Below are 13,438 nucleotides of genomic sequence, written 5' to 3' on the forward strand. Positions count from 1 at the left end.
AGCTTAGCTAGAATGGGACAAAATGAGAACGGTTAAAGCAGTAACCTAGTCTAAGAGCACTAGTAATGCCATTTGGTTTCTACCGCTGTATATAAGGGTTTGGTAAGAGTGGATTACAGATATACACTATATATTACATACACTCACTCCTGCTTCATAGTTTTTCTAAGTCACACTTCGGAGTACAAATTCATAACTGAGGAGTTAGTCTTAAAGGGAATTCTGTACAACATTGGTATTAGTACTACACTACCTCGAAGGCTAGAGTATCCGTTTTCAAGTATTTTTACTACCCACACTTTCAGTATACACATTCGTGAATTATTAGGCATATTTGAGCACACAAGGTATGTATGCATAACCCAATAACCCACTGGTATAGCAACCATTTCGTCATCATGGAAAAACTACGGAGATCTCAAAATAGATGGCAAGTACAGTACTCTGTATGCTCTGTCATCTTTTAACAGGTTTGAATTTTGACTATATGCATACAAAAATGTCTCCACAGTTCCACTCTTGCTCTGTACGTCTGCGCTGCTTTTAACTACCTTGCTGTTCTTCTTCTTTTTCCATCTCCTCCGAGCAAAGAACAGGGGAGGGGGGGATGGGGGGGAATGGGGCATAATCACTTACTGCACCTTTAAAACAGGCTTTTAATCGCGAAGGAGGTAGGCTAGTATACAAAGCATAGAGGGAGGCTGGAGTACTTATACAGTATGGAGAGGTTTGAAAAGAATGCGCGTACTCTCTCTCACAGACACACACAGTGTTAAGGCTGTGGCGGCTCTACGATTCAATAGGCTTCAAAACGTCTCCATCTAAACTCTCTGGAAGCCTGACATCCTGAACTCTGGCTGCTCTCTCTCTCTCCCTCTCTCTCCCTCTCTCTCTCTCTCTCTCTCTCTGAGAATGCAAATCTTCACATCACCGTTCAAAAAACTAGACCTGACAGTATGGGAATTTTAGTCTGCTTGATTGCTTTGGTAACAAAATCAGCTCTTTATCTCTGATAGTTTGTTCTGTTGAACGTGCATGCTCTGTTACAGCGGACATGTTGAATTATATGTCGCTTTTATCTGTTTAACTAACCTGTCACTTTTAAAGGAATAGTTTGGCACGTTTTGGGGATATATTCACTTAATTGCAGAGATTTAGACAAGAAGAAGATAAATACCACTCTCATGTTTGTCCACTAAAAATTCAGCAAGTGGCCGCTTAGCTTAGCTTAGCTTAGCTTATCTTAGCTTAGCTTAGCACAGACTGGAAACTAGGAAACCAGCTAGCCTGGCTCTGAAATTCTCTTCTCAAATTGTTTAATTTGAGTCACTTTTAGAGCCCTGAACGCGTTAAACTTTTCACTACTTTACAAGATGAGAAAAGTCACAAAAAAGAAAGCTAACTTTTTGAAGAAGAAATTTGTTTTCTTCTCTTCTATCGAGTTAAGTATCTTGTGACCCCTCTGGTTACATTGGTGCTAAGGTAGTTAGGGCTGCTGACAGGCTTCCTACCAGAGAGACTGGGGTGGTTTTGGTACCAAAGCTTTCATCTCTTAAAAACCAACAGGCGAAAAGGTCAGTGTTGCCCTTTAGCAATATGAATGAAAATGTTGCTGGCTAACACTAGCAGTACCATATTCTCTTTTGCAAGCGCACAAGTCGGAGTTTAATCAGTGCAATCCACAGCCGAGCTAGCATCTTCTTGCATTCCCCACTGTCAGACTCAAAGTCAGACGTGTCGGAAACGCTCTTTATTATGATGGAGTTATGGAGGAAAAATATCTCCACTCAGTTCCTTCCTCTTAAATGGACAATAATTGAATGGCCATAAAATTGGTAAGCTCATTTATATAAAGCAGACACCGCCATTAACGCTCTCTCTCTCTCTCTCTCTCTCTCTCTCTCTCTCTCTCTCTCTCTCTCTCTCTCTCTCTTTCTTTCTTTCCCCCTTCCAATCATCAGCTACACAGCCTCAGAGTGGTCACTGCACTTCTAACATTATACTCTGGACTGGAGGGAGGTGAGTTTTACACACTTGTGCACGCAGACACACACACACATGCACGCGCGCGCACACACACACACACACACACACACACACACACACACACACACACACACTCACACAGAGAGAGAGACGGAGACCGATGCAAGTCTTCATTTGCAGATTGACTGTTGATGAACTGCGGAGCATCTTTTTTCTCATCTCATCTCTGATGATTGGTGTCCTGAGGAATGAAAGAAACTGTTATACAATAAAGCTAAGAAAAAAAAACGAAAGGGGGGCAACTACAGCAGCCATGCAATGCCACAGTCCTTGATCAAAACACAAGCAGTTGCATTCAAGTTCAGTTTTTCCTCTTCTCCGTAAAAACGTCGCTTTTCTCGTAAAGCTGCACTGGGCAACTTCACTCGTTGGTGCCTCCGGAATGGCAGCAAGAGGCTACTCTTTGAATTTTGAGGGCTTCAAGAGGCAACTCTTTGAATTTTGAGGGCTTCTATATTCAGAAATCCTTGAAAGGTGATGTAAACTACACACAATCTGCCCAGTGTTGCCAACCTTCAAACTAAATTAGCAAAAGATCGATCCTTGATGAGTCCAGCTTTCCTGCTGAGGGGACACTTTTTCACTCTTCATTTCTTCTGTGCGGAGAAAAAAATATGTCCCACCTTTTATTTCCAAATGCAGAATTTCACCAGAAATTCTTTCCGTTAGTAGATAAGACACTCTTCTCTGCTGCTAAAATTGCCTAGCACAGCTTTAACTAGCTTCTTATGTAAAAAAAAACAACAACAAAAAACAACAACAACTACAAGAGCCTTCATTGTAGATAATTCTTCTAAGGTCATTAAAGGATGATGCGTGGAGAGGACTCCTCTGATTTTTTAGGAATGGCGATAGTGTTTTTAGGTTGTGTGATTCCCTGACTAGTCCGGTCCCAAGTCCAGATCCCGGTCTATCAGATGGTCTACTGTTGTTGTTGTTGTTGTTGTTGTTGGGGCGCTGGTGGGTGTTTGGCAGCCAGCGCTCCTTGCTCCTCCCGGCACAGTAACAAGCTCCTTGTATCTGGGTACTGGCTGTTGTCAAAAGGCATATGGTGGACACTCTGGACGTGTGTCTTTAGGTTCCCTTTCTGAGATGCTCGGTATGGGCAGAGCTGGCAGAGGAATGGCCTCTCCCCTGAGGAAAACACACACAAAGCACACATTAGGTTGAAAGGTTCAGGTAGAGGCCAGAGAGGAACGCATAGACAAGATTTGGAGAGGACAAGACTTTTTAGAGAATGCTGAATATACAGGAGATTTAACAAGACACAACGGTGTACACTCGGATGAGAGCTGCAGTGGAAAATAAAAAAGGGGGCAGAAACAAGCAAACCCACAAGACAAGCATAAACCGAGACACATGATGGCATTCGACTAGAAATAGGGGAATATTATGCAGGACAAGAGCGGCGTTCACATTAAATTTCTTTCCTTTTTTTAACACCTAATTTCACTTAAAAAGTTAACTTTGCTTTTCGATCCTCAATTCAACACATGTACAGTATTAATCCCACAAGGGGAAATTAGTTAAAGTGATGGTTCGGAGTAATTTCACCCTAGGGTCCTTTGCACCATGACCTCGAGCCAAACACCCCCCCAGAAGCTTTTTTCAGCTGGGTCTAGCATTGGGAGAGTTAGCGTAGCAGCGTTATCAGCTGAATAGCTTAGCGCAGGGGCTAATGGACCCACGTTTGTATCTCGTAAATGACCCCACTAATAATGCCCGAAATGATACCAAAGGTCTACACTAGTACAAATAGGTTATGTACTCATAAAAGTATGGATTGGAAAGTTTGTAAGTACACCAGAAGTTTATGAACACTTGCCTGCTCTCTTCTGCTCTCTGTTGTTGTTGCTACCTGCAGTTAGACGAGTGCTTAGGGCCGTCTACAAATTACTACACCGAAAAGAGATGCAACAAAAATATTTTTTAATTTAACTTTTTTTTTTAACTAAGTGCTGTAGTATAACTAGCAGGAGACAAGTAATAACTGAGGTAAGTTTGGAGACATTACCTTATTTAATCATTAAATTAATAAATATTTTTGTTGTATCTCTTTTCGGTGTAGTAATTTGTAGACGGCCCTAAGCACTCGTCTAACTGCAGGTAGCAACAACAACAGAGAGCAGAAGAGAGCAGGCAAGTGTTCATAAACTTCTGGTGTACTTACAAACTTTCCAATCCATTGTTTTATGAGTGCATAACCTATTTGTACTAGTGTAGAAGTTTGGTATCATTTCGGGCATTATTAGTGGGGTCATTTACGAGATACAAACGTGGGTCCATTAGCCCCTGCGCTAAGCTATTCAGCTGATAACGCTGCTACGCTAACTCTCCCAATGCTAGACCCAGATGAAAAAAGCTTCTGGGGGGGTGTTTGGCTCAAGTTCATGGTGCAAAGGACCCTAGGGTGAAATTACTCCGAACCATCACTTTAAGAGCAGCTACAGGCATACACACACACATAACCGCACACAAGCCTACATATAGAGCCTACACCCTAGAGAGTAGATAAGTAATAATCACAAAATAGATTTCATCCATTTAAAAGTCAAAATTGCAGAAGGGATAAATGAATTAGAGTGGCGATTAGTTTTAAAAGCAGGTAAAATATAACGACGTCTTGATGGCAACAGAGAACATTCACTCTGACCCAGATGGACAAACTCTTCCTTTTCTCTTTCCTGCCATCTGGAGGAGAGCGCCACACATCCCCTGTCTGAACAGTCCTACTTTTGTATTTCTCTCAATCACCTGGGCCACCCCAAACCCCCCCCCCCACACACACACACACACACACACACACACACACACACACACCGTACTCTCTCTCCTAATTAGACTGACCTACAATGGCACAGACACCTCTGCAGAAATATATAAAAAAAATAAGAAGAAGACACTAAGCAACACACACCTGAACAAAACAAATGAGATTGCCATTTAATTGCACCTAATTATCATTTTGATAAATGGAAGAGTATCAAAGCGGGAAAACAAATGACTCCCTGTGCCCCTCCCGCACCTTTCTCCCTGAAGAAGAAACAGGGAAATATAGCTGTTATCATACATCATCAGAAACACAACGGAGAGGAAGAATGGGAGGGGGGTGGCGCGGTGCCGAATGGGGGTGGGGGGTTGAGAAAGAGAGAGATAAAAACAAAAAAGGTATAATTAATCACAGAAATCAAAAAAAAGAAAGAAAGAAAAACAGCTGGAGAGACGGCGAGGTTAGACGTGAGAAGAAAAGCGAAGAACCTCCACGACACGGTCCTGCGAGGGAACATCGCTGACGGGACCGCCGCACTACATTATAATAAAGGTTATCGTCACCGTAAAGCAGCGTCAACACTACATCTAATTGGACCCCTCCGCCGCGCCTGCTCCCATCATTCATAGTGTGCGGTAAATCTGAGTCCGTGTGTGTGTGTGTCTGTGAGAGAGATGTGTGTGATTAATTAAGATGTGTGTGCAGGGTATAGAAACCAGCTCTCTCCGAATGTCAAAGCAGAAGAGATTTACGCCTCTGTTCCTCCGCTGTCTCAATGACTGACTCTAAAAACTCTTTAAAGACATTAGAGAAAGTACAGGGAATGTGTTTGCAATTCTTTACGTTTGCTACATGTTTGTGTGTTAAAAACCCATTTGAACTTTTCTTGTTCATACAAACATTACTTTCATTATTGGTCAATCTGCCCTTTCTTTTCTCATTTAATTGATTTTAATGTTAGTTTGTATTATCTGCTTTTATGAAGTTTGAACTGATTACTGTTGTTTTATATGAATTTCTAACAGGAAAAAAAGCAACAAAAATAATGTGCTGTCACCCTAAGTTACCGTTGGACATTACACATTTGATTTACAAATTTAAAAGTTTCTTGTATTGTATATATTTAAAAGTTTGAATTCAGTCCAGCCAAAGACAAAAACCACACTTGAATACAAAGAAGTGATGCAACCATGTTTTGAAAGAATCTCACAATTGAAAAAAAGACTCACAATTATTATTGTATTAAGGCTTTAAGTTGAATTTATCAAGCGTCTGGTAATGTCTTCTCAATTGATAAAGGAACCACTAACCCTTCAAGTGTAATTCAAACTAAAATTGGAAGTTTTTTTTCAATGAGACGACTGTGATATGTATTACCGGATACACACGCTAATGTCAGGTGTGATCCAGCAGCATGTCAGAGTGCCAGGTGTTAATGCCAGGTGCAGAAGGTGCCACATGTGACTGTTACACATGAAGAAAAAAACACACACACACACACACTCAAAAGGATGGGGGTTGCGGGGGTTGACACAGACGAACATGCGGAGGTGAGACAAAAAATCATACGAAACATGCGGAAGCGATGAGGGAGCCCAGTGGTTAGCCATCGTGCCACATACTTGTTTGGGAGCTTCTGAAGCGGTGGTGTGAGCGTCAGTACCTCTGTGGAGTCCGTTAAAATCAAACCCAACTGTGGGGGGAGAAGGGGGATTGGGGGGGTGGGGGAGAGGGGGGTGGAAAAGGAGGAGGATGGGGAGGGAGGGGGGGGGGCATTCGGTTAAAAGCTCTACCAGATCCACACAAGCATTTTCCTTCCCCCCCCCCCCATCCTTCTACCACCACCCGCACACAGTAGCGTTTGCCACCAGCACCCTTGCTAATGGAGGGGAGCTGGCAGTGATGATGATGATGATGGTGGTGGTGATGATGGTGGTGATGGAGCCTGGTGGAAGCAAGTCCATGATTTAATATGACGCATGTTAATAGAGGCCTCCGGGTGGCTGGCCTTTTCTGCGTGTGCACGTCCAATGCTGAAGACAACCATCGGTGACAACATTAATTACAGCCTCGGCAAGTGTTTACCGACCCTATGCATGGGCGTGTGTGTGTGTGTGTGTGTGTGTGTGTGTGTGTGTGTGTGTGTGTGTGTGTGTGTGTGTGTGTGTGTGTGTGTGTGTGTGTGTTTTACAACAGTGCTTGGGGGGGGGGAGCTGAGCGCTGCATCACTTACCATTTGGCCTCTGTCACTTAGAATCACTGGCTGTGTCACATATCATTCACACTCTCTATAAAGAAGCTACTTATCTCACTGTCTACTGTGATCACCGCTGGCCCGGTTGATGGACATGACAGGACAGCAGAGGGAAGAGGAAGGGGGGAAATGAAGAGGGAGGAAGGCAGACCAATAGGAGAGGAGAGGCTAGAGGAGGAAAGGCGAGGTGAGAGGAAAAAGGGGATAGAGACACTGTGGGTGGCAAGGTGAGAGGAAATGAGAGGAGAGACGAGAAGACTATAGAGGAAATAAGAGCAGAATAAATGACAGGAAACAAGAGGGGAAAAGGAAGTGAAGAGAAAAAAAAGTCAGAAGAGAGGAAACAATAGATGATATGAAAGAGGAAGAGGGGAAGAGAAAGTGTGAGATGAGAGGATACAGAAAAAAATAGCACAGGAGATAGGAAGGGTTGAACTGGGAGGAAACAAGAAAAAGGAAAGGAAAACAAAAGAGTGGAAATAAAGGGATTGAATGGAAAGTGCACTAAGGAAAAGTAGAGGAAAAAGCAGGATGTCTATATCAAGCTGTTTAGAGAATGGCATCGGGCACGCATGCAAATGGCCTCTTAAAGTTGGCGTGGACGAATGCTGTTCTGCCTTATTAGAATGCGCAATTCCATCTCTCTAATTGACATGTGATTAATAATGTATAAAATTTGTCACAGGTCAGTATCCGGAGCAAATCACGTTTCAGTTTAAAAAATAGAGACAGCTGCCCAGCCCAGGGCGGGGAAGGACTCACAGACTGGCTGTCACACTCAACTGAACAAAAAGATCTGTTTTGATTTATTTCGGAGAATGCGGGAACGTAGCAGACGTATGGACAGTCAGACGATGAAATATCGTGGAGAATGCGAATCCCCATGCATATATTCTCTATATCTCATGCGAGTGTTTCTAAGTTGAATAAATGGCTGCGAGGGCGATGATGTGTGTGCACAGGTGTCACGGGAATGAGTGACTGTTGAAGGAGTGGCCATAAAAGTGGGAACATCTAGTAGTGCATGAATAACAAGTAGCTAATAAGGTTGTTCCACAGGTTTAAGCAGGATGCTGGACTTACAGTGTTCACAAATCATTATGACAGACAGACAAACATCCTGTCTGTCTGTCATACCCTTCCCTGTTAAATAATTCTAAAGTTTCTATAAAAAAACTCTTTTAGTTACTGCATACAGTATGACTTTAAAAACTCCTGGTAAAGGACTTGATTGTTCTGTTTGGGTTCCTGGAGACCCAGGACCTAATTTAACAGCACAACTAACATACCTAACAATGTTTAATCATCTTGATACCATATCCAAGACGTTCCACTTCCAGTATTGCCCAGGCGACGCTGGAAATTTCGCTGGATGTCCTTCTTTTCAGCCGGATGTCCGTTACCTTCCGCTTTCTTTGTTTTGGCATTCTAATCTCTGGTGGATTTCTGAGGACTATGGTTAACTGCTCCTCAGATCTCTGCAGGGTAAATCCAGACAACTAGCTAGACTATCTGTCCAATCTGAGTTTTCCGTTGCACGACTAAAACAACTTTTGAACGTACACGCGTTCCACCAAAACAAGTTCCTTCCCGAGGCTATTTTGCAGAGGAACTGTTGCTCCGCCCAGCGCTTAGCGCCGCCCAAGACGATTGTGATTGGTTTAAAGACATGCCAATAAACCAGAGCACGTTTCTCTCCCATCCCCGGAATAGCCAGACCCTCCTTGCAGCGCTGTGGAGGAAGGTCTGGTAATGTGAGACTATCTTGATACTAACTTATAGATATAGATTACCCTCTTTTAAGAGAATTGCTTGTAAGCATGATTTTGAACGTATGACATGTTTCCAAAGTCAGTTTTAATATCATGTAATTGACCCCAAACAGAAGTAACGGCTCAAGTACATTTCTTTGTCTTGAAATGACTTTTTTTGGCAAACATAATACTAATATATCACATACTATTTGTTTATACATAGCCCATATAATATATAAAACATGAATTATTTCCTTATTTGATGTAATACTAAAGCTTCATGCTCATGTTCATATTTGGTCACAATCAAATGTGATGCTCAGTTTTAAAATACTTTTCTACACATTGGGTTTCAATAAGGTCAGAAGAAGGAATAATAATAATATAAGTATATTTTAAGAGAAAAGGTAAATGCATTTATTATTATTATTTTTACGCATACAAGCAATGAGGAAGTAAAGCCAATTTCAACAAAATGCACAGGTTAAAAGCTGTGATCTAGTTGATCAAAATTAGGCATTTCAATTAATTTCTCTATTAATTTGCCACTGGAAGTATGCGTAATGTATGAGCTCTGTGTTCCTTTGAGTGGGTTTGTGTTTGTGAGTGGGTTTGTACCTGTGTGGGATCTCATATGAGTGCGCAGGTGGCTGGGCTGACTGAAACTCTTCCCGCACTCATGGCAGAAATACTGTCCCTGCCGCATCAGAGACCTCAGCATCCCTGATCACACACACACACACACACACACACACACACACACACAGAAAAGAGAAACATACAATTAAACAAAGTACTAAAGAGCACATTTACATCACAGGTTTAACATTACAGTGGTCAAAACAGAGGTACGATATAAATCGGACATATGGGATGTACTGTTAGCAGATACAGCTGTGTTAAGATAGTTCTAGAAGTTATTATCATAAGTTATTCCAAGTCAACTTTTTTTTATCATTTTAATGAATTAATCCATATCACAACATTTGGTAACACTTTACAATAAGGTACACAAAAAAATAGGTAGTTACTGTTTTTGAAAGGGTAGTTACTGTTTTTCAGAAGGTTAGTTACCCTTTTTCAAAAGGGTAACTAATCATTTGTTACCCTTCTGAAAACGGGTAACTACCCTTCTGAAAAACAGTAACTACCCTTTCAAAAACAGTAACTACCTATTTTTTTGGGTAACTTGTTGTAAAGTGTTACCCAACATTCTAAGTACTGTATGTCTTTCTTGCTACACCCATTTATATCTCAGCAGATATTTTGCCAAATTTGGTCTTGATCAGGTGTTGTCTATGAACAATGCCTTAAAGAGAGGTGAGTTTAAAACATAAGACCTTTTTGGCACAGGTTTCACATATGGAATCTTAATTTCACATACCAAAAGACAAAAATGAAAAGCGTAAAAAAAAAGAAAAGGTGTTCAAATTCAAAGGCCAGTTTTTTCGATAAGAGTGTTGGAAAAGGTGGACATCAGCATCAGTTTATTGCGAGGCAGAAGACATTTTGAGATTGAATGGCGATGTAAAGGTCAGTTATGGGCAGAAAGTGAGTGGGTGTACATAAGCACAGAGCCTGGCTGCAGCGGTGGAGGTAGGCAGCGTCAGTAGTAGTGGACTCGCGCAGGCATCATTAGTATGTCTAATGTGTCATTATGAGCGGCTAGCTCCAGGGGCTGGACTGCAGCTGTCACACAGCATCATCTCAGAGGCTGACAGCCAGACACACACAGCACACACACACACCGCATAAATTACAGGCAATTAAAACGCCCCGGCTGTGATGTGCCCGCTCCGCGGCCCGTGTGTCACATGTCAGGTGTGTGTGTCTGCGTGTGCATGTGTTTCAAGAGTTGTAGGCCTTTATATGTGTGTCTGGTCCAAGGGAGGAAAGTGAGGCATAGGCTGTGGCGCACACTGGACACACACACACACAATGACACAACAACACTACCATTACATGCAAGTCAGATTAACATGTTGAGGGCCTCAAAGAAACTTGTTGAGTCTTTTTGGGGCTTTTTTTTGGCCTTCATTTGATAGGACAGCTGTAGACAAGAAAGGGGAAAGAGAGAGGGTGGACGACATGCAGCAAATTGCCGCGGTTTGGAATCTAACCTTAGCCGCTGCGGTAAGGACTAAGCCTTGGTACATGGGGCGAACGTTCAACCAGGTGAGCTATCTGGGCGCCCCAAAACTTGAATTTTGATGATTTCAAAAGTTCTGTCTTGTGACATGACTTGAAATGAGTAAATGTGAAAGCAGGAAGGGTTTCTCTCAGTTAGTCTCGTAGGGGAGGTATGGGAAAGATCACATCATTGTTGATAAGTGAACTTTCCTGCTCTGTCAGAATTTCTGCAAAACTTTAAAAATTCTTTAAGCTGTGTTCATATTCGATAAAACTGAAATAATGCAAACTGGATGAATTAACAAGAGCATCATTCCATTAGTTGCATGTAACTAAATTCCATTTAAAACTTGTTTGAATTTCTTTTTTAATTAAAGTTAGACCAATACATTTGCGGGGCCCATATATCAGCTGATGTTAGCTTATTGAAGATTTATCGTTATTATCGTTGTAATGTCAGCTGTTAAGAAACTACATATTGCGCTACAAACATGCCAAACTAGGTCTGAGGTTAATTTAGAAAAAGCTTTGCCATTACATAGTTTGTCAAATAGAGTGGACTAACAAGTTGATTTTTCAGCTGTGAAATGTTCCACTGAGTATGTATCTTGGTCGTATGTATCTTAAAAAATGTTTTTAAATCAAAGTGATCTGTATCAAGATTGTACAATATTTATGTTTAAAAAAAAAAATACTATTGACTGATATATCATCATCATCATCATCATCATCATCATCAGATTTCTTAAACTCCCGGGCAATCTTTATTTCATTTTACTTTAAGACCAATTTAAAAAACAAACACTGGCAAAACCAGACAATTTCTAACTCAACACAGTTAATGAGAGGCAGTGTAAGAAAAAGGCCACAAGCAATTGTTATGTGACATGAAGCCCAACTCTTGAGAGTTGCTAATGCCATTCAGCATTACGTAAGAAAAACCTGTTGACTACATTTTTATCATTTAGATAACTATTTAATTAATAACTAGTCAGTCATGTTATAATCATGTTTTCTGGTGGGCATGTAAATGTGGTCAGAGCAGCTGGAGCCATAGGGACAGCAGCAAGAAGAAAACTGTGACCACTACACACACACACACACACACACACACACATACATTAACATGCACTCCAATGACCTCTCCTGTTGACAGATAACAGACCTGGGGTGGTTTTTTTTGACGGGGGGGTGGCTTATGGTTAGGGGGGATGCCTACTGCACAAACCCCCAGAAGACGCATCAAAACCCCAAGCATTAAGGCTGGCATATACCTGGGCAGTGCCCAATAGATTTGTGTATGTGTATGTGTGGAAAGTGAGAGGTGTGTGGGGGGGGGGGGATCGGAGGGACACAGCAGGACAAGGAGGACAGGGAGGCGGAGAAGGTGACAGAGAGTGTCTCTGGCAGCCCGACTGCTGGCCTCTGGATACTCTACTTCTACTCTGGGCCGCCAGCCCTTCTCACTGATGCACTAATGAAAGACAAGACAGAGCTGGACGGAAAACACAAGCAGACACACACACTCATACCCATATTACGGAGAGAAATGGGAGAAAGACTCAGTTGTTCAAAAAAGGTCACTTTATAGCATGTGACTCAAAGGGCTAAGGCGGATAGTGACTATATGCGCCCGGACGGGTGACGGCGATGTCATACGTCTGCTCTGGGGCTGTTGTCTTTCACCCCTGGCTCCATACAGCCCCACTTGACCTTAGAGACACAGCTGAAAATGGGCAAATAATACGCATGTTCGGTAATGACCATTTCCAAAGCAGCTGGTGGGGTAATTATTCTGTCTCATCTCTCTCTTTGCCTCTTATTTTCCCTCTCTCTCTGTTTTGCATCTCTCCATTCGCATCTGTGCGAGTCTCTCGTCAGGCAGAGCCATGACCTAAACAGTTTGTGACAGCTTTCTGGGAGAGTGGAGCTGGAGACTAGGCATGCCTCCCAGACCTGAGAGTAGCAAAGGTTCTCTTATGTCTCCCACATAAAAAAACACACACACACACACACTCTCCTATCTAAAAATCCAAGCACATATGGGCACACATGCGCAGACACACATGCTGCCCCGGATCCGGCCTCAGTCACAAACATGCAAGCACATGTGTGGTTGGCCATTTAATGGATCTCCTCTTCATTATTCAAAACCTTGTCAGAATCGAGCAGTACATGTGTCTGTCAATCACTTTCTGCCAGATGGCGAGTTAGTGTGAGAGAGAGAGGCAGCATGTGTTAGAGAGGATAAATATGTACACCTTATTGAATATGGCTTATACGTTAAGTGTGTATGTAGGTGACTGCGGGTGTTTTTTTCCTGGTTTAGCCTGTCACCTTCAGACAACTGCTCGGTCACTGGAAAACATTCCACTCCTGACTTTTGGCATTTCGTATGTGAGCTGATGATGAGAGATTCCAAAGGGCTTTCTCAAAGAGAGCCTATTTGGAATGATGGTATTACAAATTGTTGCTTTTCAGGAA

The 13,438-nt window shown here is 42.2% G+C and overlaps 1 protein-coding gene across 3 annotated transcripts in view; it reads right to left on the reverse strand.

Annotated features, from left to right (window-relative positions):
- Nucleotides 1-615: 615 nt before the first annotated feature.
- Nucleotides 616-13,438, reverse strand: part of LOC114557080 (zinc finger protein 516) — a 51,565-nt gene continuing 38,742 nt past the window's right edge. For 2 of the 3 annotated variants that reach the window (XM_028580355.1, XM_028580354.1), the window contains exons 4-5: nt 9,443-9,547; nt 616-3,180 (exon numbers count right to left, since the gene is read on the reverse strand). In XM_028580355.1, coding sequence (XP_028436156.1) covers nt 2,969-3,180; nt 9,443-9,547 — 317 coding nt within the window. In that variant the 3' untranslated portion in view covers nt 616-2,968. Of the gene's footprint in view, nt 3,181-6,438; nt 6,510-9,442; nt 9,548-13,438 lie in introns of all 3 variants that reach the window. The other variant, XM_028580356.1, reaches the window with a different exon arrangement.

This window comes from Perca flavescens, chromosome 6, assembly GCF_004354835.1.
Source record: "Perca flavescens isolate YP-PL-M2 chromosome 6, PFLA_1.0, whole genome shotgun sequence".
Classification (NCBI taxonomy): Eukaryota; Metazoa; Chordata; class Actinopteri; order Perciformes; family Percidae; genus Perca; species Perca flavescens.